This window comes from Salminus brasiliensis, chromosome 9 (genome assembly GCF_030463535.1).
Source record: "Salminus brasiliensis chromosome 9, fSalBra1.hap2, whole genome shotgun sequence".
NCBI classification, from domain to species: Eukaryota; Metazoa; Chordata; class Actinopteri; order Characiformes; family Bryconidae; genus Salminus; species Salminus brasiliensis.
The window spans coordinates 9,838,691-9,860,036 of NC_132886.1; the positions used below are offsets into that span (position 1 = coordinate 9,838,691).

Sequence of the window (21,346 nt, forward strand, 5' to 3'; positions counted from 1 at the left end):
CTGGATGGAGTGACATATGGACAGATGGATAGACAGACCACTAGACAGGCAGTTGGACATACAAATCTTACCAGATAGCGTTTGATTTTCTCCCACAGCACATGAAACTCAGTGAGGCCCAGTTTACCACTGCCGTCTGTCTGAACATAGCCGTCAAAGAAAATTACACATGATTAAACAGACATATAAAACTAATCCCAACAAAACCAAATGTAGAGAATTAGAAAAGTGTGTTAATTCTGGAGTTATTTTACACCCAGTGTGTTACTAAAACTCTGTGTACTAGGTACTGAATTTCAGTTGGTAAAACCCCTGGTCATTATTTAGTCGTCATTTTTTCAATTATGTGAAATGTAATGTAAAGTCCTGGAGTATGAATATAACATAAGAAAACAAGGATACGTCCATGAGGTTTATCATACTGCGGCAAGCCTCTGTGCCAAAGCCATCGGTCTTCAGGTCCTTATCTGTGAAGAAAAACTCTCCCATTCAGCACACACTCACTTCTACAGAGCACACAGCCTCTACTCCTGTGCTTTTATTAAACAGCTTGTTTAATGTAAATTTTGAGCACATTAGTGAATGTTGGCACTAGTCATAAGACTTACGTTTGCTGATGATTCTGTTCAAAATGGTCTTGAGCTCTGTGACACTGATTTCCATATCCTAAAATTATACATACACACATTAAACATATTTCACCACTGTACCCATCACTTGTACTGTTAGAACACACCCTCTTTGCTCTTACCGCTCCAGCCAGCTGCCGGAAGAGACTCTTAAATCCAGCATCAATCTGACTCTCATCCAACTGATTCTGAGGAATGAAGCAGAGAAAAGCAGAGAGAAAGTGTTAGTTAGCAGCACGTCTCTCAAACCTCCCAGTCCTTTAACACCATCAGATCTTTGGGAAGAGTTTGGATTAATCACATCAAAATATTTTCATGGTCACGGCACACGTACGCAGGTATAAAGGGGAGTGAAACGTTTAGACATCATGTTAACTGATAACGTAATGCATCCACTGGCACAGAGTCTTAGGTCACCACAGCTGCACGTCTGATAACTAATGAGTGGCAGCTAAGCGTCTCATGTGATCTAAAACGAGCAGTGAATGAAGGCCTCACGGGTGCAGATTTGGCTGAGCTGTTAAGGAATGTAGCAGAAGAACAGCAGATCACCAAGAAGGATTTATCTCCAACATGGGCTTGGCTGAACTGGGTAAATTCCTACATGTAAAATGCTATGCTCACACGCCAACCCTGGCCACTCAAGTTGACCACTGTGTCAAGGCTACTAGGGAGAGTTAGACGTATAACTATGTTGTTCCAGCCCCGCAGGAAAGCCTTCAAGATGACTGTCTACATCACTTCTATTTGTTTTATTAATAAAAGATATTGGAGGTAAATTCATTCAGGAGAAGGAAAAAAACTTTTTAATTTTATTCTAAGTCATTTTGGAGTTTTTATTGGTCCATTCATAATGAAATTATCACAATGTAATGAAAAATGCCCGGTTAAGGTTTTTGTCCAACAGAAAAAAAATATACACACACACACACACACACACACACACACACACACATATATATATATATATATATATATATTATATTTTTATATATATATAAAAAAAAGAAATTGTTTGTTTATTTGTTGGACAATTTATATATATATATATATATATATATATATATATATATATATATATATATATATATATATATATATATATATATATATATATATATATATATATATACAGTCATGCCCGAAAGTATTCATACCCCTGTCAAAGTTTGACTTAAATTTACTTTTATTTAACCAGAAGTTATATTTTTGCCTTGAAATGACACAGGCATCTCCCAGGAGATAACACGATGATGTGCAAGAGGCATCATTGTGGGAAAAAATATTTCTCAGCTTTTATACACATTTGAACAAAAAGTGGCATGTCCAAAATTATTCATACCCTTCTCAATAATTAATAGAAAAGCCTTCATTGGCTATAACAGCAATCAAACGCTTCCTGTAATTGCTGACCAGCTTTTTGCATGTCTCCACTGGTATTTTTGCCCATTCATCTTTAGTGATGAGCTCCAACTCTTTGAGGTTCGAGGGTCTCCTTGCCATCACCCTGATCTTTAGCTCCCTCCACAGATTCTCAATTGGATTCAAGTCAGGACTCTGGCTGGGCCACTGCAAAACATTAATGTTTTTGTCTGCTAACCATTTCTTCACCACTTTGGCTGTGTGTTTTGGGTCGTTGTCGTGCTGAAATGTCCACCGGTTCCCAAGGCCAAGTTTCTCTGCAGACTGCCTGATGTTGTTGTTGAGAATCTTGATGTATTGCTCTTTTTTCATGGTGCCATTTACTGCGATCAAGTTCCCTGGTCCATTGGCTGAAAAACACCCCCAAAACATTAGGTTCCCACCACCATGTTTGACAGTGGGGATGGTGTTCTTAGGGTTGAAGGCTTCTCCTTTTTTACGCCAAATGGTGCACACATCATTGTGGCCAAACAATTCAATTTTTGTTTCATCTGACCATAAAACAGAACACCAGAAGTCTTCTTCTTTGTCCAGATGAGCATTTGCAAAGGTCAAGCGGGCTTTTGTGTGCCTTTTCTGGAGAAGTGGTGTCCTCCTTGGCCTGCGTCCGTGGAACCCAGCAGTGTGCAGTGTCCGTTGAACTGTCTGCCTTGAGATGTCGCCACCAGCAGAGTCCAGATTCACCAGGATGGCCTTGGTGGTGATCCTTGGATTTTTCTTCACCTCTCTCACTATTCTCCTGGCCAGCACAGGTGTCACTTTTGGCTTCCGACCACATCTTCTGAGATTTTCCACAGTGCGGAACTTCTTGTATTTTTTTAATAATACTTTGCACTGTAGCCACTGGAACTTGAAAACATTTTGTAATGGCTTTATAGCCCTTTCCTGACTTGTGAGCGGCCACAATGCACAGCCGCAGGTCCTTAGTGAGCTCCTTTGTCTTAGCCATGACTGTCCACAAACCAACTGCAGAGAGCTGCTGTTTTTCTCCTGTTGAGTTGATTAAAACAGCTGTTCCCAATGAATCAGGGTAATTAGGATGCTTTAAAACAACTTGGACTATTTGGAATGGTATAGAACTTTGGATTTTCCCATATACTGTGACAGTTTTCAAAGGGTATGAATAATTTTGGACATGCCACTTTTTGTTCAAATGTGTATAAAAGCTGAGAAATACTTTTTCCCACAATGATGCCTCTTGTACATCATCGTGTTATCTCCTGGGAGATGCCTGTGTCGTTTCAAGGCAAAAATATAACTTCTGGTTAAATAAAAGTAAATTTAAGTCAAACTTTGCCAGGGGTATGAATACTTTCGGGCATGACTGTATATATATATATACACACACACACACACACACACACACACACACACACACACACACACACACACACACACACACACACAGATCCTTAGTGTGATGATTCATTTGTAAGAATTTAGCACAGGAACAGAATAAATGACTCTGACCTCTATGCCTGTCATTATTTGGTACTTTAGATTTGTAATGGTTTATGCTTGTGCCTCTGCATCTTCCCCCAACTTACCTCTGGAGGGAGATCTGCTGTGACCTCATCATCCAGTTCTCTATAGCCAGAGGGAAATAAATGTGAGTATGCAATCCTACAAGATTACACATTTCTTTTGCAATGCTTCTGACTAACATGAAATATTCAGAACTGTTACCCTTGTCCCAAAGATAATCAATCAGCCAAGACACATTCCAAGTCTACGCCTGCAGTTTTGCTCTGAGGTTATGGGTCTAAGTTATTACTCTATTTTGGTTACTCCCGTCCACATGGATAGATACATATATGGTTGGGAATGAACTCTGCTCATTCAACCAGCTCCACTTACCATACAGGAACACTGTGCAGTTCTATAATTCGAGGCTCAGGACCCCACACAGGACTGATCACCACAGAGCAGGTAGCATTTGGGTGGTGGGTCTCTCTCAGCACTGCAGTGACACTGACTGACATGATGGTGGTGTGTTAGTAGTTGCACTGGTACAAGTGGATCAGATACAGCAGTGCTGCTGGAGTGTTTAAACACCTCAGTGTCACTGCTGGACTGAGAACAGTCCTCCAACCAGAAATATCCAACCTACAGCATCCTGTGAGCACCGATGAGGGACTAGAGGATGACCAACACTAACTATGCAGCAACAGAACAGAGCTTCTGTCTCTGACTGTACATCTATAAGGTGGACCAACTAGGTAGGAGTGCCTAATAGAGTGGACAGTGAACTCCAGCAGCACTGCTGTGTCTGAACCACTCAAACCAGCAGTGCAACACACACTAACACACTCGCCACCACCACGTCAGTGTCACTGATATAATGAACAGAGTTCATTCCAAACCAGAGGCGGTCATAACATTTTGATATGACAGTGTAGATATAGACATAGTTATAGATAACCTTCCCCCAATCCTTCACTCACTGTGAGTCAGCGGGTTTCTCAGAGAAGACGCGGAGCACAAAGTCGGCCTCCTTCTGAGGCTCGAAGGTGGAGGGAACGATGATGTACTCTCCAGCCGGCAGTCGGAAACGTGAGCTCACCTCCCGCAAGTTGATGAACAGCTCGGATCGAGCACTGGAGGCGTGTGTGAGGAAGAAGTCTCGCTTCAGGTGAACGCCAGACTGACCCACATACTGCCAGACACAGAGAGTGCAAGCGTAAGATCCAAAATGGTTCTTAACGAAACCAAAAGTGGTTCTTCTATGGCACTGCCCACAGAACCCCTTTGTAGCACCTTTCTTTCTAAGACTGTACAGTAGAAATGAAGAATTCTGGTACCAGATGCTCATGAATACAATACAGTCTAAATGTTTGTGGACACCCCTTACAATGAATGCATTTAGCTACTATAAGTTAAACCTATTGCTGACACAGCTGTGCAATTGCACACACACAGCTTGTCTAGTCCCTGTAGAGAAGTACTGCCAATAGAATAAGACATGCTGCCCAATGCTAGGCGTGGGCTGGAAGGAGTTGGGGGATGAGGTAGGTTGGTGATCATCACAGCAGTGACAGAAAGTTTTCCCTGGACAGTAGAGCAGGAGAACTTTTTTGTTTTTAAGTCTCTTGATTTTGAAAGAAACAATGAATGTGCAGGTGTCCCAATAATTTAGTCTATATAGTTAATGATCATGGTCTGATTAATTTATACCTGTATAAAAATACATGAATGAAATAAATGCAAAGAGTATTTCTAGTACACAAGTAGTAACAAACAAAATTTCTACTGTATTGTTGCGGTAATGCAAAAACGCTGTTTTCTAGGTTTTCTGCATGACAGCAATAATAGCTGTATATATGCCATGACTATCAGTTAGTAATGGATATATTTACATATTAAGGTTATATAGGTACCACATTTCCCTTGTGCTTTTAATCAACCTCTGCAGGCATACAGTAACAAAAGACTTCAGACGTATCCAACATACCTGGCCAGGAACCTGTAAAAAGAGAAAGAAAACACCAGAACAGAACACTGGATTAGAAGATGGAATTAGAAACTGCATTGGAAAATGGATTAGTTTGGTCAAACCACATCAAAACCACCCTCAGCTCTGACCTCATAAACGGCGAAGCCGATGGTCTCCATGTCTTTGCCCTCTTTGCGTTTCTTCCTGCGGTCTTTCTGCATAAGGGCCACCAGGAAACTGCAGTCGGAATTGCCTGCTCTGTCAGGGTTGGTCAGGTTGACTTTGAACTGGGGGTTAAGCCAGAACGTGGCTGAGGAAAGAAGGGGGGGGGGGTTAGGGAGGTCAAAAGAGGGAGCAGGATTGAGACTTTAATGAACTCTGTAGTCTATATGATGCTTCACCACCCATTTGAAGTGCAAGGTGACCAAATTGATAGACTTTCTAATAGGCTTGTTTATGGACAAAACTATGTTGCATAGCTAAACAGTGGAAATCTGCCTTTACTTACTTCATTGGTCGTATTTATAGATAATCATATCCCACAGTGCCAGAAATTATATAAGCATTTCTATCTGAAGACTTAATGGAGAATTCCACTGAGTCATTAGGAGTGGTTTGGTTTACTGAGTCAGAATCGGTCACAGTGGAGGTGATGGAAGCCAGGCGTCTAAAGCACCTAATGCCTCCAGTGCCTTTCACAGAACGTTGTTACACTAAACAGTAACAAATATGAGATCTGATGTCCGAGACACTGTACCATGACAATTTTGAGATATGGTTCTGTGTAGAAACATATACAACTCAGAAGACACATGTAGGTTCACTAGTGGTTTAATTTATCTTTGATCCATCATGTCTTATGTTATTTTCTTCTTTCTTCTTTGTCTCTGTCTTTTATTAATCACTATTTATGTAAAGCTGCTTTGTGACGTTGTAAAAAGCAAATAAATCTGACTTGACTTGACTTGACTATTTACTATCCCAAACAGCTATATCTGAGCTGTAGGCTCTGCAGCATATAAATGACTTGCAGAGATTCTGAAAAACTGATGGAATTCCCCATTCACTTTCACAGTTTGGCACAAATGTGTGATTATTCAGATGGGAGTTAATTCTGCTTGGCCAATAGTCTACAACTTCGCTTCTGGGGAGCCTCCCACAAAATTTGTATCCAACCCTAATCCACCCCACTTGATCCAACTGTATACTGCCTTCAGAAGTCCATGACTGTCTGAATGAGGCGTGTCAGATTTGTGTTGGATGTAATACCTGCAGGAAGGTAGCTCTCCAGGAGGAGCGTTGAAGACCACTGTGCTAAGCTAATTGGCTAAGCTTCCATTACTTGTTTACGCTGAAGCGGCATCAGTCTTGCAACTCCAGTGAAAGCAATCTTTGAACAGGTCAACTATACTTGCATATAATTTCTGTAAACTTTATTATTTTATAATGCTGCTGATGTATGTATACCACACATGCATGTGCACATAAACACACACACACCTGGGTAATTCCTGCAGCCTCCAGCGGTGCTGCCTCTCCTCCACTCGCCCTGATAATTACACGCGCTCCACTTCTTCACCTGGCTCGCCTCCAGAGCATCAGCCGTCAGATTACAGATCTCCAGCCTGCTGAACTCTTGCAAGAACTCCCTGAAGGACATCCTGTATAAGAGATACAGAGAGATACAGAGAGATACAGAGATACAGAGAGAGAGAGAGAGAGAGAGAGAGAGAGAGAGAGAGATACAGAGAGAGAGAGAGAGATACAGAGAGAGAGAGAGAGAGAGAGATACAGAGAGAGAGAGAGAGATACAGAGAGAGAGAGAGAGAGAGAGATACAGAGAGAGAGAGAGAGAGAGAGAGAGAGAGAGAAAGCCTGTGGTTAGACATCAACAGACTCTAAGATGAACAAACTAATATAGAACAGAAACCCCCTGATAAATGATGACATCAGTAACACACACACACACACTTACTTACCAGAACTCTCCGTCCTCGCTGCGGTTCTGTAGTCTTGCTCTGGAGGAGGAGTCCACGCCGTCCCACTCTCTAGAACTGAGAACAGAACAGCAGTGATCAGCAGCTTGTTTGTGCACTCGGCTTACAGTTCGGCCTAAAGGCGGTTTCTGCTCTTACTTGTCGCTCCAGGCCCCGGTCCATTCCACCTCGCCCCAGGGGTTTCTGATGCGCACCAATTTGGTGGGGGTTCCTCTGTAAACCACCTAGTGATCAACAACAGTGATCATGCTTGGTTATCCATTATTGTACTTGTAATTATGAGTAAGTTTTCAAAATTGCTCATCATTAAGTACAAGTACAATATTACATACAAAGAAAGTGTTCCTACACAGCTGAATTAAGTTAGTATGCAGTGTGGGGTTACTGTCTACCTGGAGGCTGTGCCCTAACTGCACTAACGAACACTGAAGGTATCCGACACCTCTCACTGAAGTCCTGACTGGGTTTAGCCTTTATTCTCTGAAAGCATGCAGACTCACCTCGTTGACTGCGGTCACAGAGTAGGCGTGGCCTTTGACCAGTTTCTTGAAGGTGACGGACTCCATGTCAAATTTGCTGGTAATCTGTGGAAGCCAGAGGAAAGCATTAATTTCAGGTTCTGTTTAGAGCATCAACAGCTTTGACTCTGGGTCTGGAAGGCCACAGCATTCAGTAGATTTGTTTAGATTGATATATATTTACGAATAAACAATTTACAAAGCCTGAGCTGATCTGAGTGACCTTTAAAATCTGTCTGAATGTCTACATATAGTATATCATCATAAATAAATTTTTCCATAATCATCTGATCATCTTCAACAACTAATCAACTTTGTTGACTAACTGTGACAGCTCTACTGTGGTCCTCCAGAGCCCATTCTGCTCACTCATGTTCTGACATTTATATAAAATCATGAAAATAAATATGAATATGAATGATGCTTACATCTATAGAGCAGCCCAGCAGAGATCCTCTCTCCACCGCTCTCTGGATGATGCTATAGAGATCAGCGGGAGCTTTCTTGAGCTCATACATCTCAGTCACCCCACCCGTGAAGTCCTCAAAGCCTTCTGACGTACTGCCACCTGAGAGAGACTCATAACAGCCGTTTAGCCTAAAAAGTGGACACACACACACACACACACACACACACACACACACACACACACACACACACACCTTGAAAAACAATGACCGTAAGCAGATAGCAGATAATAACACTAGAAGTATACCCAAGTATAGCTTGTCACTAAAGTGCATTTTGTGTGTGTGTGTGTGTGTGTGTGTGTGTGTTTGTGTGTGTGTAGCTACCAAGCACCAAACCGACAAAAGCATGACAGACAGAGAGTTAGTTGCGTTTGTATTTACAGCCAATTATTCAGTTTTCTAGAGGAAACCATTGTGGCAATGCACTTTGTACATGAATGAGAGAGCCGTTCATTCTGAGGACCCCACATCCTGTTTACAGGTCCAGGTGCTTCATGCCAAATATGAACATGTGCAGGTTGGAATGACCGTAAATGTAAAAGTAACCCAGTATTAATAATACTATTAGTGGGTTTTAAGTGTGAAAGAGGCTTTACAGTGCAGATTACTGCATCTGGAAACTGGAGTGTGTGCGAGTTTCCTGGGCTTTCCTCTTACTTGGCATAGGCCTTCTCCACCAGAGCACTCCAGAACTCCCCACCCTCCGCTGAGTGAACAAACAGCAGCTTCCCATCCTTCACAGGCAGCCTGTCATCGATCACTACTTCCACCCACTCTCCAAACTGCCAAAACTACACAGAGAGAGTGAGAGAGAGAGCGAGAGACATTAAACAAAGAAACAACCAGCAGGTGGCAGAGTGGTCACAAGTGACAGGTCATCAACTGTGTTCTGAGGGGACAGTGTTCGCCCCCTCCACCCTAAGCAGCTAACAAACAGCACATTAGCAGACTAGCATAGATTAGCTTAGGGTGAGAACAGACTGCCTTCCATTAGCACTGGGTGAATAAGCAGCTGACTGTGGCTGAAACACGATCATTCAGAACATGAAGATGCCAGTGTAATGTCTAAAATGTCTAAAAACACCCCTGTTACATTTAACCCCCTGCTATAAATACCAGTAACCATTACAAAACACCACAACCCATCTTAAGATAGTTGAGTTATTCATGCTCTGTCTGTAAAGGTACTAGGTTGGACAAGCTTTATAGAACTGCAGCACATGAGAAACTGTACCACCCAGTTTACATCGTCCAAATGATTGTGGACACCCCTTCTAACGAACGCATTTAGCTACATGACATTGCACCCACTGTGTGATACCACACAGATAGCTTGTCTGGTCTGTAGAGACGTATTTCCAATAGAATAGAACTCTTTGGAGCAGATAAACATGAACCTTTTGGCACCATGCTTTATATTAGGTGAAGGCCAGAGGGATATAAAGCCCCCCCAGCATTGAGCTGTGGAGCTGTGGAACTGTGTTCTCTGGAATGACGCTGATCCATAATGTACTTTTGGGTTGAGTTGGGGATGTGGTGGGGTGGTTATCATCCAAAACTCTGACCTTACTAATGCTTTTAATGCTGAATCCATCCAATCAAATCCATATAGCAATGCTCCAAAATCCAAGAAAAGGCCATCCCTGGACAGTTACTCCAACAAAAGCTTTTTTTATACCCATAATTTCAGAAAAAACAATGAATGCATTTGGTCCTATACTTTTGTCAATATAGTGTAACTGCATTTGGAGAGCTGTTCATTTCAAAAGATATTTCCCTTGCATTTAATTTAAAGGTTCAAACTCATTGACGTGTACACCATCTACCTGGGTTTTACTAGCTGAAAAGTTTAAGATTTTTAATGAAAAGACAGAGCTATATTTCATCCATGTAAAGGCAAATAATAATTGTCCCCCTAAATCTAAAAACTGACCAGTTGAAGTGCACTAGCCTGTGTACTTCAGATCACTGTCCTGCCGCATAGCCCAACTGCACTTGAGCTTTAGGTCACAAACTGATGGGTAGACATTCTGCTTCAGGATTTCTAGAGCAGATGCTGTGTTGTGTGTTTACTTTTTTATTATTATTAATAGAATTAGCTGGATGATCTGACACATTTAAGATAAAATAATGCAAAAATTGGGAAATACCTTTTCACAACACTTTATACAAACTGCACCAACAAACAATTAGGCTGAAGAGTTTTGCTAACATTCTCTACAATGATGAAAGAATGCATCTGAAACCGGCACTCAGGTGTGGAGAATTTCACAGACTGTGTTAAAGGAATTAATTTTTGCATGCTCTGGGACACTGATATGGTCTCACTGCAGGAAAGGAGAGGGAGGGAAGAAGAAAGAGAGACTAGTAGGCTGTGGTGCTCTCTCACTGGATCGCTGGACTACTAACAGAAACACACAATCGTGTACAGCTGCAGGGATCCGTCTCAGTAGAACATCTCTCCAGGGTCAAACTCGTCAGCTACATCAAGTAAATTCTTCCCAAACTGACTCCCCACTGTTTTATTGTAACCATTCCTGCCATGAAAGCTTTCCTGCACGGTGTTAAACAGCTGAATAGTGCCAAGGAAACTATTTCACCATCTACATCATGTTTAAAACTCAGAAGACTTTTCTAGGTTCACTTGTTGTTTGGGAGATTGACCTAATAAAGAGGACCTGATAACATTTGTGTTGTGAATGACGTTGTGAGGTATGCAGAACTGTTGAAAGCTTGGTATGCTAGATGCTAGATAACGCTAGTTCAACACTGTACCGTAGACGGACGGCACCAAACTGGATGCTCCAGAAATTCCATAAAAAATGGTAAATTCTGCCCTTGCCAGCAACAAGAGCAGCGTACCGCAACATTCCTGTTAGGATTTACACAACTTGTGCAGTCACCCACATCGAGGAAGAAAACAGTTGTAATGATATGCTTCTTGCTAAAGTGAAGTCATGTCAGATTACGTACATCAAAATCTGAATATTGACGGAAAAAAAAATCATTAGATGTTCTGATTAGCATTAGCAAGCATCACCTGGATTTCTGCTTTGGTTACTGATAAAATGTGGTCCGACTCTTCAGATTCACAATTACAGATGAACACAATCTGAACTAAAAGCACACACAGCTGTACCGTTCCAGTATGTTATGTAAAGTATGAGTCAAGTATGAGTTCCAGTATGAGTAAACATCCACACTGCAGGCTAGAAAAAGTAAGTGAACCTCTGTGTTAATCACTCCCTCCAAGAGCCAACTGGCCAAAGGTGTTTTAATAGTAGAGATGAGATTCGAAGTGTGTGTTTTAATGGTGCAAGACAAATGTTCGAACCATGTTGTGACGTGTGACATGTTCTAGAGTCACAAGCTGTACAAGGCTATAAATGGTTACATTACTAAAGAGCAGAGTGCATATCAATCCAGGGTTGGATGGATAGTCTACAAACTCCCTAGGAGTGGGTGTCCTGTTAAGATCACTCCAAGAGCACAGGAAGAAATCCTTAAAATCCTTAAAAAGGAACCCAGCAGTATTAGCTAAAGACCTCCTCAAGACTCTATAAACTGCCACTGCTGTCCAGAAAGGCATGTGTCGTAATTTGACTTGCTTTTTTGTATACTACATTTCATGTCATGTGCTTATCAATTGCCACGGTCACACAAAAACCATGTATCTTTATTTTTGCAGTTTTTGGTGCAGTTTGAATCTGGCAGATGTTTGTCACGTTGTATCAGAATGATGAACGAACCAATAGACATCAACTCGCCAATTTGGAGATACAACATTTGACAGACAGCTACTTTATGAGCTTTTTCCATAAGACCTCAGGGTGAAGTGTGAAGAGCTCAACCTAACGCAGCAGCAGGCTAACAGTGCTAACAGAGGGGATGTATTATATCTCACTAAGCTGAGGCTTAGTTTGCTGAGCTCAGGCTGGGCTGAGTGAGTAATGGTACTGTAAGTGTTGTGGGAGGCAGAGTGGATTAGGAAAACTTTACTTCTTTCAGGGATCTTCTTCCCTGTGGTACTGCTCAGGCTACTAGATGCACCAAGAGAGAAGCAAACAGATTAGGAACAGACTAAGGCCTCTCTTTCGCTCTCACAAAACACACGTCCCTGCTTCTAATTACATCTAGATGAGTCAGCCAGGAGCTTCCCAGAGCTATAAGAACACACACACACACACACACACACACACACACACACACACACACACACACACACACACACACACACATACGTTTCTAATTACATCAAACTCATCAATTAGGAACTGCCACAAGAACACATGCTCATGTCCACACACACAGAGAGAGAGAGAGCGCGAAGGGAGAACACAATATGGAAAGAGCTTGTCAGAAAAGATCACGCACTGAATCAAGCACACACACACACACACACACACACACACACACACACACACACACACACACACACACACACACACACACACACACACACACACTTAACAGCATAATTCGTGCTAGCGTTTATGTCAGCTTACGTATCTACTGCTGTAAACTTCCTGAGGAAAAGGCTACATTAGAACCTCATGGGGGAATGAATGCATTTCTGAACCCTGTCAGAATACCTTACAGGATCCTCCTCTCTGCTTATTACTTTTTGTATGTGTGGACACACACACACACACACACACACACACACACACACACACACACACACACACACACACACACACACACACTACTGTGCAGAAGTTAGAATAAAAAGCTGCTTATCTGGGCAGTAAGAGGTCATTTACATAGTAAAACAGTAATATAATAATACATATAATTAACCTGCATACAAAAGTAATGCTTTTACATCACTGTGTTCAATAAAACATAAAAGTCTTGTTTTTTTTCATAGTCATCCTCCAAAACCTGGTTTGGTAAATCATCGCTCAATAGTGTTTAACCAGGTGAGCTGGTGATAGAATTAAATCCACTCAACTATTTTCTTCAAAATGAGAAACTCTTGTTCCTACTGTATGTTTATGTTAACTTGAATCTGTTCTAATGAGATCTGGACGTTTTTACAGACAAAAGCACTTTTAGACAAGATGGGCACATTACCTACACCTGAGGCCATAACTGGATGCTAATACTAGAGGATTGACAAATGCAAATACGAGAACTGATGCATCTGCATAAGTATCATTTCACACGTGTGTGTGTTTCACTTCATCTTTCCTCCTTTTTTCTCTCTCTTTCTTTATCTGATAGACAGGTTTAAATGTTTCAGACTGTCCATCACACTCCCTCTTATCAAGTGTAAACTTTCTACCTTTAGTTTCTTCATAATTTCACAACTGCTCTGTGAACATTGCAAAAGAATTCTAGAAACTGGTTTCATCATGACATTTGTCAACGAAGAAAACACAACTGCCACATACATACATACATACATACATACATACATACATACATACATACATACATACATGTTCATGATTATCTGCTCCACAGATAAATCTTATTCTGATGGCAATACTTATTTACAGGGACTAGACATGCTATATATAATCAATACGTACTGTAAATTGATCAATTATACAAAGAAAATAATATTAGGAATATATATATATACTGTATATAAAACTGTATAAGCATAACACTTTCACACATTAGGGATTGGCTATATGGCATAATAATCAATTTAATAATGAAAAATATTCCATGGTAATTCTATTAAGTAATGGACAAAAAAGTATTTATCAAATATTAAAGTAATACTAAAATAATAGTAATAAGTGTTCTTTTTATTATTATTACTTAAATTTTAATATTTGAATTTTTTGTTCAATTGCAGTTTATTATAACCCTGTCAAATTTCATAATACACAATATGCCATTATAACATCATCAGACCTCTAAGAAGTTGCAATAGAAAAATATTAGTGCACCCTGTTGACAATCAAAAGCACACTACAAAATTATACATAGTAATATAGTATAAATATCATTAAATATTTCACATTGCACAAAATCAAATTAACCATAATTAATGACACCGATAATTACAATATACTCAGGCAACACAGAGTAACACTGCATAAAGTTCATAACATTGCAGTCTTACAAACAAGGTCATACAGCATTATATTTCTTGAGTGTCATAACGTTCATGTCTGTGGGAGCATTACTATGCTTTTGAATTCCAAAAGTACACAAACTGCCATTGTGTAACCAGCTTTCCAGCATCTCCATAACACACCACCCTCTTTCTCGCACTCTGAAAGCATATGTAGGAGTGTGCAACCGACCCTCCAGTAGATTGTATTTGCATTAGTGCAGAGTAAAGCCCCGGAGTCAAACACAAAGAGACAAAAGCACAGTATAGACAGGGGAGGGACGGCTGACAGATCTATAGATAGACAGAGCTTTAACACACGCACACACCCTTATCCTCACACAAACTAGTGAGGGTTCAACCCAGCACCTCAATCTGGCAAGTGCACTGAAGGGGTTAAGAGAGACGCTGAAGGCAGAAGGCAAGTGTGAAATCTGCTGCATGTGTGATAATGCAACTTCTCTACATCAATATTACTGTCGTTTAACAACCTGAGATGCAGCATGGCACGGAAAAGACACCTCAGTCTAAAGAGAGGCCAGGAAAGGGATCACAGGAGCAACAGAGGGGACGCTTCACAACAATAGGTGGAATAAACTGTAACCTGCTAGACTGTCTGCGCAGAATAAATGAGAGAAAGGTAAAGGTTAGCTTTGTGATTTTTTTTTTCTTGTACCGAAAACACACCTAGTATAAATATAACGTTTTCGGAGAGTGTAGAGGGCCCATTAGAAGTGTTTCCTGCAGTAGAATAAGGCGAAAAGGTACTAATATTTGGAAATATCACATAAGAGATGAAATGCAGTGAAACTAAACTGCAAAACAAACTTTATAAAGTAATTATTTAGATCCATTTATTCAGGCACAGTAAAAAATATTAACTATATATGATACCATTAACTATAGATACATAGATCTCCTTTAGTATAATGAGGCATGCATTAACTATTAACTATAAGTTATAAAATATTTACTATAAATAAATAATGCCACAGTCTACAGATAAATATCGCACTTGGTACAATAGGTTAAAAAAAAAAAAATTAAATTATCCTAATTATACAAATTATCACTGTAGATTTTACTTACAATAAGTGTGATATACCGTTGCTTTCCATATGTCTTGATGTGGCTTTTTTATGTAGTATTGTAAAACTGCTGTGTAGCACATTATAAAATTAATAAATAATGGTTTTGAATATTTGGATGTGGATGTTTTGATTACATTTAATTTTACAATACTCTGGTAGTAATTCTGCAAAAATAAGTATAAAGCAGGGTATCCTCAGAAACAGAGAGTAAATAGAGAGTAATGTTCAGCCTGTAGTGAGCAGGTCTATCTGTTTGTAGGATAAACACAAAGACTGGAAGTAAAAGGTTTTCACGGTTGATTTAAGTGCCCAAGTCACTAAAGGGTGCTTTGCAATGAAATAAAGACAGGCTGCAACGTGGAAGGAAACAGATTATTATGGGATGCTGATGACGATAAAGATTAAACAGGAGTTCATGACATGATAAGTAGGATCTTATAGAGGCTAATGCAATAGGAGGATCTATCGTGATCCATGTGGATCTATAACCAGTCATATTTCTCAGGCTTTGCTTGACTAATTCATAAATGTGTCAATATAATAAACGTTTTGCCTTGGAACATTTGATAGCACTCTCTGGTCCTCAGGTACAAGTGACTACCTGGGCACTATATCTACACATTTTATAGGTGAATATCCACCACACCTGGCAACAGCACCCACACAAACAAAACAAAGAAAAATCACTGTGTGTTCAGAGCAGGCATAAAAGTCTAGTGCAGTATTCAGAGTGTGTGTGTGGTGTGTGTGTGTGTGTATACCTGAAAATGAAAGATGCCGGCATAGCCACTGCTAAAGCTCTGCCCATGTGGGACCACGCGGTGCAGCAAGTTATCATTCAGAGTGAGAGATGCAATAGCAGCCAGCAGCCAACAGTCACCTGCAAAAACACAAACAGCCGAGATCTCATACCATTCCAACATGAAGCAGAATCATATCTGTGTTACTTACAGTTAGACAGATACATCTTTTGGTCCAGGCAAAACACAAGACAGGGTGCATAGACGATAAGTACAAAGACAATTAATACAATAAATACACTAATATGTGCATGTACATATGTATGAAGGCCTGGTGAATAAGGTGTAAACATAGTTAATGCAGTAACAGTCAAATAAAGTAAATATGTAGAGCAGCGAAGTGCTGTGCTTGTAAATGAGGAGTAAAACAGGGAGTTTAGGAGTGTATGCTGAGGTTGATCAATCTGGTGTTGTAAACAGCATCTCGTAAGTAGACAGTAATGAGTACAGCAGGTAGAGAGAATAATACACAGCTTATGTACAGGAAGGAAGGTCCAGTTACAGTGCAAAGTGCATATAGTCTATGAGCTAGTGGAGCTCAGCGTGCACATGAGTGAACTGAAAGGACCAGAGTGACCAGTAGCAGTGTGTGTGTGTGTGTGTATATGTGTGTATTCAGGTTGTGGTTGGGACTATATCTACCTGGATTAGCATTAAATATATAATAATTCAACAGTAAAATGCAGTGTTTTTTTTTGTACTTCCGTAAATCTGCTGATTCAGTCATCACTGTGCTTATCTACATCATATGTAGAGTAAGCAAGAGGAAAGACTCAGCTACACACCCCTGATTAAAAGGCTTTTAGGCAGTGTTAAAGAAGAATCATTTCCATAAAGAATCATGTTTGTAAGAGATCTGTGTGTGTGTAAGTGTAAAGAACCTTTTAAACCAGTAAAGGATCTTTACATCATATGAGGTTCTTTAGACCTTCAAAAAGGTTCTTCACACTTACACACATCTATTACCCCTGTATACTTCTATAAGAAACAGTGCAGTGAAGTAATCTACAGTTTAAGTGAAATACATCTTGAAGTTGTTAAGATGTTTAAATATACATCAAGTAAAATGATAAAACTAATAAAAACCTTTGAAAATGACAATAAATAACATAAAATATAAATATAATGTCATATAGCTATAGTACATTTATTAAATTACAATTTAATGTGAAGAAATATACAAGCTTGTAATACCAGTAACACGTGCACTGTATTATGTATATAATTATTGCATAATGTTTTGTCAATATCGCACACCCCCATCAGTAGTGATGGATTTTTAAAAACTACCATCCAAACACTCTCCTATATTCAGTAAAGTGATTTTATTTAAATGTGCTGCACTTTATCCAGTTAAACCAGACTATTTACACTGTTAGTAATGAAACATACAGCTGATCAGTGTTATTTAAGCTTTGATAATTTCCTCGATATGCTTTAAAAAAAAAAAAAAAGCATATTGTGCATTACAATAAATTCTCTTATCACAATACCATAAAATATTGTAATATTGCCCAAGTCTATTTTGAAGCACCTTTATCTTTAAGAGTGTATTTAACCGCTGGTTCTCCAGGTCAGGCCAGGTGAAGAAAGGACCACTTGAACGTACAAACACTGTTTTATGTAGTTGTATCTTAAGTTTGACTGCACAAGCATTTTGTTGGGTTATTTATTTAGTGCCCTGCTGAGAAGGTGGGACTGAGTATCATTTCTTCAGAATAATGTTTTTCTGGCCTGCAGCACTGCTTTCAAACAGATCCACCCTTTACTTCTCCACATTACATCGCATGACCCTAATGTTTGGGTAATGCAGATAAGCGGAATGAAATCTCGCTGCCAACATCAACAACTCAAGTTTACATTAACCATTACAAGCACCAATCAGCCAGAAAATTAGCACCACCTGCTTAATATTAAATAGGTCCCCCTTGTGTCTGCACTACAGATCTGACCATTCAAATTTAAATTCTTATCTATACTGTGTGTATATAGTGTAAATTATTTATTTATCTAAATTTTTGTAACTGAGTGTCCTGCTATCCCTTTCTGCTGTTACACTGTGAATTTCCCCACTGCGGGACTAATAAAGGACTATCTTATCTTATCTTATCTTATCTTATTCAAGGCATGGTCTCCACAAGACCTCTGAAGGCATCCTGTGGTATCTGGCACCAAGATGGGATGCAAATCATGGAGGTGGGACCTCCATGGATCGCATCAATGAGCCTTAGGTGCCAATTAATCTGTTGCCAGTTCACCCGTTGTTCTTTCTTGAAGCCCTTTTGGTAGGCACTGAACAGTACATACCAGATAAACCCCACAAGACCTGCCTGATGGTGTAGAGATGTTCAGTCAGTCATCGAGCCACAGTTTGGCTCTTGTCAAAGTAGCTCAGATTCTTACACTAGCCCATTTCTCCATTTCTTTTAACACCAACATCACCTTCATGGACTGACTGTTCATTTGCTGGCTTATAGATCCACCCTTTGACAGATACTGCTGTAGATGAGGGAAAATCAATGTCTTTTACTTGGCTTGTCAGTGGTACTAATGTAATGGCTGGTTCGTCTATGTAATCAGAGTCAGATCAACAATCTCATAAATCTACCCTTTAACAAAGTAAGCTGCACTTTACATTTATGACTCAGGAAAAATGATATAAATTTTGTTAGGCAGAAGAATTGTGCTTCTTCTCCAATAAATTACCATGTCTTGTAGACGTGAGGTTCTGTTAGTGTTGACAGTATGATGACCTCATACATACATCAATGGACACTAATAAGATACTATTACTAACTAGCCAGTGTGGAGGTGTGCAAATGTGCTGTCCAGTGATCCCTTTTAGTCTAATTAATCTGTCTTCTTAGCCTCCCCCTCTTGACTCAGAGTTAACATACCAAGACAGTTTACATACCAAAAGATCCTTCAAACAGAATCCAAGTCTAGATCTAACTCTAAAAGGAAAGCACACTTCCATATAAAGAAGTATCCCCCCCCCCTAAAAAAAAAAAAAAAAAAAAAGCTCTGGACATCCTGAGGGAGTAATAGAAGAACACTATAAGTACAAGAATGCGTCAAAATACTGGACAATCTTAATGCAAAAGCATTGTAAAGCTGGTTACAACTGCTGCTATCCCATGATGCCATCAACACCAGATGGCAGAGACACACAAAGCCAGTCAAGCCAAGTTGCCACTAATGCAAAGTCTGTGGACAGCTCAACACGATTGGAGGAGAACACTAATATCTCGCATTGCAGAATTTAGGACCACAATGAGACTGCAATTTTATCCAGGTTTACTACAGCTAGATTTACGCTTAGCAAGCAAACATGTGGAACGAACCACCGGTAACTCAAGCTGTGGTTGGTTTTACCACAAAGACGCCAACATTGGTCAACGCTGTACAGGTTGAGGCAGGTTTTCAGGTGCAGAAGAATTAAGTAAGTCTGGTCGCTTGAGCTGGAAAGCTACTGTGGATGGTGTGTGAACTGTAGTGTGTATCTACACACACTGCTGCTCCATGGGAACAGAGCGTTCATTATAAATGAGACAGTGTGTTCAGGGTAAATCACAGCACAGCTTTACAAAAGCCAAGGAGCCATGTTTACACATTCAAACTCTCTTCAAACTTCAAGCAAAGGTTCTTACAGGGACAGTTTGATGTAAAATCATTGACACATAATAACTTGACCTAAAGTCTACTTGATCTACTTAAGTTTGCAGGTCTACCAGTGGGCTGAAGCCTGGTGTGGTCCACCAGTGGACTGGGGCTTTAACTGGGTGCTCTGGAGGGGATTTATTCAATCGGGAGTGTTTAAGTTTGGACATACAAGGTTAAGCTGGTGTACCACGTCCTCCAGAGCCCCTAACCCTAGACATATTTTCTGGATGAGTGTGGAAAAGGGATGGAGTAGAGCTGTTAGGGTTGTGGTGTGGAGGTATTTGTAAAAAGCAAGGGGGGGGGGGCTATGAGGCTAATATACTATAAACCACACCTCTAAATCATAACTACCTTAATCCATGCTGAGTTAGCGGGGGCTACTATTACTACTACAGTGGGTCAGCATGGTTCTTCCTAGGGATGCACCGTCCCATCTTTTTCTGTTCCGATACAGATACCGATACATGAACATGATCCGATACCACTGTAGAATTGATAAACCATATACGTGACCATGTGGAAGAGACTTAAGGAATCAGGATTGACGTAACCATTACTTAACTAACTTTATAAAACAAGTTATAATAAATGAACACAGATGTTAATGAACTGTGCTGGACCTGCACAGTGCTGTCTGGTTCAGGACTTTTATTCTGAAATTCCAAATCTGTGAGACTAAAGAGGAGCTAGAAGCTCCTCCCTTCTCAGTTCTCCTTATATAGATGACAAGCTGGATTACTGATACTGATAACTGATGACGGGTCGAGGGGGGTTAGATAGGGTGAGTCTTGTTGTTTGCTATGATCTGTGTATGATGCCTGTAGGTTAATCTGATCCTGGGTTATGAAGCCTAGAATATCAACAGTGCAAGAATCGGGTTCTGTAAATGGATCGGTCCTTTGGATCAGACTAATTATCCAATACCCGATCCAGCTCATTTTATTAGCATCGGGGCCGATATCCGATCCTAGTATAGGAGACTTCTAAAAGGCAGCTGGACAAACTCACCCAAAGCTCCCTGACAGATGTCTGTGCGAGTGGCTCCATCCACAATGAACTGGGGACGTGGGCAGATCTCCTGTAAATACACACACACACACACACACACACACACACACACACACACACACACACTGTATGACTGTATATGTTACAATAAGGTCAATTTTCCTGTAATTTAGGCAAAGGATTTGCATATCCAAGATCAGAGGTCGACTGATATGGGTTTTTCTAGAACTGATGCCGATGTT

At 40.2% G+C, this 21,346-nt stretch overlaps 1 protein-coding gene across 2 annotated transcripts in view; it reads right to left on the bottom strand.

Moving 5' to 3' along the window:
- capn1 (calpain 1) overlaps positions 1-21,346 on the bottom strand; it is a 39,640-nt gene that overhangs the window by 4,016 nt on the left and 14,278 nt on the right. For both annotated transcript variants that reach the window (XM_072687348.1, XM_072687347.1), the window contains exons 3-18: positions 21,105-21,174; positions 16,395-16,513; positions 9,127-9,260; positions 8,428-8,596; positions 7,982-8,065; positions 7,620-7,705; positions 7,464-7,538; positions 6,985-7,145; positions 5,634-5,794; positions 5,503-5,514; positions 4,496-4,707; positions 3,599-3,638; positions 752-817; positions 609-666; positions 403-467; positions 72-140 (exon numbers count right to left, since the gene is read on the bottom strand). In XM_072687348.1, coding sequence (XP_072543449.1) covers positions 72-140; positions 403-467; positions 609-666; positions 752-817; positions 3,599-3,638; positions 4,496-4,707; positions 5,503-5,514; positions 5,634-5,794; positions 6,985-7,145; positions 7,464-7,538; positions 7,620-7,705; positions 7,982-8,065; positions 8,428-8,596; positions 9,127-9,260; positions 16,395-16,513; positions 21,105-21,174 — 1,581 coding nt within the window. The remainder of the gene's footprint in view (positions 1-71; positions 141-402; positions 468-608; positions 667-751; positions 818-3,598; positions 3,639-4,495; positions 4,708-5,502; positions 5,515-5,633; positions 5,795-6,984; positions 7,146-7,463; positions 7,539-7,619; positions 7,706-7,981; positions 8,066-8,427; positions 8,597-9,126; positions 9,261-16,394; positions 16,514-21,104; positions 21,175-21,346) is intronic.